The sequence below is a fragment of the Dermacentor albipictus genome, chromosome 8 (assembly GCF_038994185.2).
Source record: "Dermacentor albipictus isolate Rhodes 1998 colony chromosome 8, USDA_Dalb.pri_finalv2, whole genome shotgun sequence".
Taxonomy (NCBI): Eukaryota; Metazoa; Arthropoda; class Arachnida; order Ixodida; family Ixodidae; genus Dermacentor; species Dermacentor albipictus.
Genome location: NC_091828.1, coordinates 26,123,696 through 26,128,920, shown reverse-complemented (window position 1 = coordinate 26,128,920; position 5,225 = coordinate 26,123,696). Strand labels below are relative to the sequence as shown.

Here is a 5,225-nt window from a genome sequence, read left to right as displayed (position 1 = left end):
CTTGTTTTTTCGGCGCGTGAGGTTTATGTCTGTATGTTTGTTTTTTTTTCGCGTGCAAGTTTCTCCGCCTTTTTTCGCTGACGCTCGCGGTAGGCAGCTTCTTGCTCAGGAGTACGCACTACTCGTGGTCTTCCAATAGTTGAAGCAGGGATGGAGTGTGTGGATGCTGCCAAAAAACGTGCACTCGCCAAGAATGAAATAAAAATGAAAAAAAAGAACCGACGTTTCGGGCCCCGTACGGATCCCTTGTTCACAATGAAGATGTAAGCATGGGCGCGCGGCTATTTATGGGTGAGGTGGCGCAGTGTTCGTGTGTATATCACGGGAAGATTACCCCGCGACCTGTTTATCGTGTGTCTAGTTTATTGGATGTGAAATGATTCTAAAATCAAACGGGCAGATATGTGTTATTCATTTGCGATGATGGCTGCCGAGTCCCAGTCAATGATGTGTCCGGTTAGTTCGTGATGCTCCACCAGGGCGTTCGCGGCTGTGTGGCCCTTGGCGACGTCATTCATGTGTTGTCTCAAGCGCCGTTTAAAATTTCCGCTCTCGCTGATATACGAGACGTCACACTCCTTGCAGGGTATCTTGTAGATCACTCCCGGGTAGTCCGCGTGTTGCAAAGGGTCTTTTGCGCGTACCAGCTGTTGGCCAAGTTTTCGGGAAGGCACGTGGGCGATCTGAACACCGTAGCCCTTAAAAATTCGTGCGAGGGCTTCGCTTGTTCCCACTGTGTAGGGTACCGCTGCGCGCTTCCCTGTTTCTTTCGCCGTTTCACGGCGGGGCTTCGCTGCTTTGCGCTCCTGCGTTCTGAGCAGTTGTGGAGGGTAGCCATTGCTCAGCAGGTCCCTTTTTACAGCCTGTAGCTCTTGCCGACGTTTCGTGGGGCTAGAGCAGACGCGGAAGGCCCGGGAGAAAAGTGCTGCTGTGACGGATCGTTTTTGCCCAATTGGGTGCGCCGAGTCGAAGCTCAGGTACTTTTCGGTATGCGTTGGCTTTCTGTAGACACTAGTCTTCAAGCCGCCTGAAGTCCTCTCTACTAGGACATCCAGGAAGGGAATTCGCCCATTGTTTTCCTCTTCAGCCGTGAACTGTATACTCGGCTCAAAGGAATTTAGGTGCTCGAGGAAATGTGCTGCGTGCCGGCGAGGGATAATGCAGAAGCAGTCGTCCACATATCTTATAAATAGCTTTGGCCGCGTTCTGAATGAAGATAAGGCGGCACTTTCCAGATCCTCTAGAGCAATGTTTGTTCTAGAGCAATGTTTGTAACATTGCTCTAGAGCAAACAGAGTGCGAACTAGAGTGCACGTTTTTTGGCACCATAATGTTTCCTCGCCAGACGAGTTTTCGTCGAACACTTGACTAAGAGTGTGTGGATCTACTAATCCAACGTTCCTTATATTGGGCGCAAGGCCAACCACTCGAGATGCGGGCGTTTTAATTGTTTTTACAATTGGTTGGATTGATTTGAAGATTCATGTGGCTACCGGCCCTTCTTGCATGCGCGAGAAGTGCTCTTAGCAAGGTCCATCCAAATAGGTCGCGAAGCTTCGGACGAATAGCGGTTCAGTACAAATTGTCACCGACATCTGCAAGGGTGGTTGTGAGAGCAGCGATAGAAGCGCGACTATGTTTGGAGGTAACAAACATTAGGAAATAAAAAAAAAACATTTTTTAATCCAAGCAAGACATAGTTAGAATTATTCAATGAAAATAGAATTCCTGGTCAATTTTATATATTCGTGACGAGTTTATTTTATTTGGTTAATAATATATACATTTCTTTTTAGCGCCTTTCATTACAGGGGGCGTTTACGCCGCTATGACTCGGAATGCAATGCAGCTTTTGAATGTGCAGAAAAGCACCCTCGTAAAGTTCACCAGTTGAAATACGCCCCCCTCACACGTTGTGTTTTTTTGCTTGCCGAAGTTTGTCTGAATTTGGTGACGCGGGCAGCTTCGTTGTTTTTTATCTTGTTCAGCGAAATGTAGTGAGTTACGATTGCCAGATAATTGTTCAGTTGTTTTCATGCGACTGCGCTGGTCGACGAGCCTGGCATCCGACGACAGGATCAGTACTCTACACCTAAAGCTCTCGTAGGCCTCCAAAGAAAGTATGTTCTGTGCAGGGGTGCGATTTCGACAACCGCACGGCTGGCCAGTTCCGGCATCGCTTTCGAAAGCTCTAAACGCCCATCAAGTCGAAGGGCGGGGCACTTGAACATATAGCTCTAAAGGCAGGCCAACAAAATAAATTTCGCGCCTTCGAAAACAAAATGACGTCACTTCTGTTTTTAACGGATACGGTGTCACATTATTTTTCTTCCGCCAGAAGTGTTGCCTCAACATACAGATGGTGCTAAGGCCCATGAACCGTCGATGAACCACCATGTTTTGAACGTATAGGCTCCCATGGAAACTTCGCTACCAGGTATATTTGCTCTTTGTATCGCACCCCATTCGCTGGGCACTGATCGTTGGCCGAAATCCGTTAGCATAACATTTGTTCGTTTCGCGGCGGCGTGCAAAGAATCGTTGATAAATTCAAACACGATCTAGCTCAATCGCCGAAAATGCATCGTGTGACAACGGTATCAGGTTCGCGTATGAGATAGCCTTCTGAAAGGGGCAAAGGGGCTGTTCCAACCTCTTTCCACATTTTTCCCTCTTTCCCTCTTTAGCGGAGTCCGACCACGACGGCACAGAGTCTGCATAAACAGTTTCGCTGTAAAAAAGTGTTCCCTTGGCCGCTCAAAAGTACGTGAGGTGCTCTATGACATAACATGATGGCTTCCACAAAGAAGGCGGTGCCGTCTGACGCAGATTAGGAGCGTAGATGAGTGGTCTCCGCGTAGCGTGTAAGGTGGTCGACAGCAGTCACAATTAATTAATCATGTGTCGGCTCTATATGAAAAGGTCCGAAGAGGTCTATTCCAATGATGTCAAAATTTGTCTCCGGACATGGAATGGATTATAGCAGGCCAGCAGGAGGCCTTATTGGTCGTTTCCGCATATGGCAAAGCGTGCAAAAAGCGACATTTAGACACAATGGTAGGAAGTGCCGGTAAGAAGAAACGGCTCTTGATCTGTTTGTAGGTTTCATAAAACGTTAGGTGCACATGGCCAGCCGTGGAGTTGTCATGGAAGGCTCCCGTGGCCTTAGTGTGCATAAAACCAGGAAGCACTGGAACCAAGCAGTGTTCATCAGAATGGTAATTGTACAGGTGAGAGCATATGGTTCTGAGAGTTTAAACAGCTTCAGTTGACCACTATGATTGGCATTAGGCGAACATGAAAGCCCGCACAGACGTTGCACAATTTGGCAGCAGTATAAGTCAGCATGTTGATAAGAGGCGAACTCCGTGTAGCTGTTGTAGGGCAGCCTGTTGATAAGCGCTAGTGGTGACATCAGTGAAGACGTAGCCTTATGGCCCCGTGAAGTGTAATGGGGAGATATACTCGTAGATGATAGCGGCAGGGGACAGCGAGATAGAGTTTCGGCATGTTGAGACTTCTTGTCGGGCTTATAGATTATATCAAAGTCAAATTTTTTCAAGCAGAGGATCCAGCTCCCTACGTGTCCAGACAGATTTTTCAGCGATGATAACGAGTAGTGCTCGCGAGGACCGCTAACGATGGATGTCCTGCTCTGTTATCGAGTAGTTCTGTATCGCAGTCATTAGTGTGTGACTTGCATGCACGATAACGCCCTTTCTTCAACTGTTGTCGTTGAAGGTGGATGGCAGCGGTCCCTTGAGCACTATAGCATTGGTGTGCAAAAGGGTAGGCAGGCTTTTGTTGTATACTGGCAGAGAACGGTGTCGGATGTTAAGACACGCTTGAGAACATGGAAAGCATACTCACACTCGTCAGCCCAAGTGAAAGGAGCGGCTGAGTTGAACACTTTGCGTAGTGCTGACACTATGCTGGTGAAGCGGCGGATAAAGCTCCGGAATTAGCACACGAGACCAAGGAAACTCCACAAGTGTTCCTGATGTTCAGGGCGAGGAAATCAGAGCAGAGCAGCAATTTTTTGACGGTCACCATAGAATTTTCTTGCTACCACCTACTTGCTACCTTTTCTTGCTGTGTTCAGCTCAAGACCAGCGTTACAAGTCCGCAGTCCCGCTGGAAAGGTGAAGCACCGATTGCAATAGCAAATTAGTAGATAAATGTACGAAGTGAGGATAGTACTTTTACCTGCCGTATATAGTTGTAAATATTCCCTTACTAACCGCATTAACTATGATAGAATATGTAAGCGTCAATCAACGAGAACGTAGAATGAAACAGATGCGGAGACAGAGCTGTCTTTCTGATTCTGCTTCTTTCTACGTCGTTGTTCAGTCGCGCTTACCCGTTCTATCATGGATTGAAGCCAACTAATTCGTCAACGACTTTAACTAAATTAACCAGCATGGTGTCACGCGCGCTCCGGTAAACATGAACACATCTAGCCCTATGACAGCAGAAACTGTCTGTGAAAACCCTGGAGTCAGGAATTGTGGCAGCGACCGTGAACCAATTGACATCCGTGCATCTGCTGCTTCCATGCGAACGAAATGTAAAAAAGATCACAGGGCTTACGAAGCTACTGGTGCTACACGCACTCTGCAAACATCGCAGATCGCTTTGAAGATGAGGCCCACGCGGGCACGCACTTTAGCCAAGTCAGGAAACACGCACAGCCAAGACAGCCAAGACACACGTGCCGGCAACGTGTTCCTACGGCGTCCGCCAGAGGCGTCCACTGCGCCTTCCGCGATTAGAGTGTCCAACGCCGTAGTAGCCACCGCGTTGTGTCCACACTGTATGGAGCGACGGGTGAGGAGGACATCGAGGCATCGTAGCAGCCACCGGAGACGAACGTCCCTCCTCTTTAACCTCACCCACCTGCCTCGCGTGCAACAGGAGAGGGCAGGCATCGGGGCCGCTTTCCTCGCTCACGTACGCGAGATTGAACTGCCTTCGCCTCCTCATCCTCACAAACTTTCATTCATAAAGAATCTCACAGCGACGGCGACGGCAGAAATGTGCCGGTAGTGTCCATATAATTGCTATCCAAATAAAACTGTTTGTATGAAAACGGTAGCTGGAAAGGGATACGTGTGTGAGCTTCCGCGTAAGGGAGTTATGTTTTCTCGTAAGTCTAACTACACTCCGACGCTATCATGTCGGTAGGTTGTAAGTCATACTTTACGAATTTGCTGACTCATTTT

At 48.2% G+C, this 5,225-nt stretch overlaps 1 protein-coding gene across 1 annotated transcript; it reads right to left on the bottom strand.

Moving 5' to 3' along the window:
* Nucleotides 1–407: 407 nt before the first annotated feature.
* LOC139049214 (uncharacterized) lies at nt 408–4,986 on the bottom strand. The gene is made up of 2 exons (XM_070524580.1): nt 4,875–4,986; nt 408–1,138 (listed from the first exon to the last, which is right to left on the bottom strand). The coding sequence occupies exons 1-2, from the start codon at nt 4,984–4,986 to the stop codon at nt 408–410; spliced, it is 843 nt and encodes a 280-aa protein (XP_070380681.1).
* Between the last annotated feature and the right edge of the window lie 239 nt (nt 4,987–5,225).

Coding starts and splice junctions, on each gene's coding strand:
- LOC139049214 (XM_070524580.1), bottom strand. CDS start 4,986: ATGAGGAGGCGAAGGCAGTTCAATCTCGCGTACGTGAGCGAGGAAAGC. Junction 1,139..4,874: donor TGAGGTTAAAGAGGAGGGAC/GTTCGTCTCCGG, acceptor GCCGGCACGCAG/CACATTTCCTCGAGCACCTA.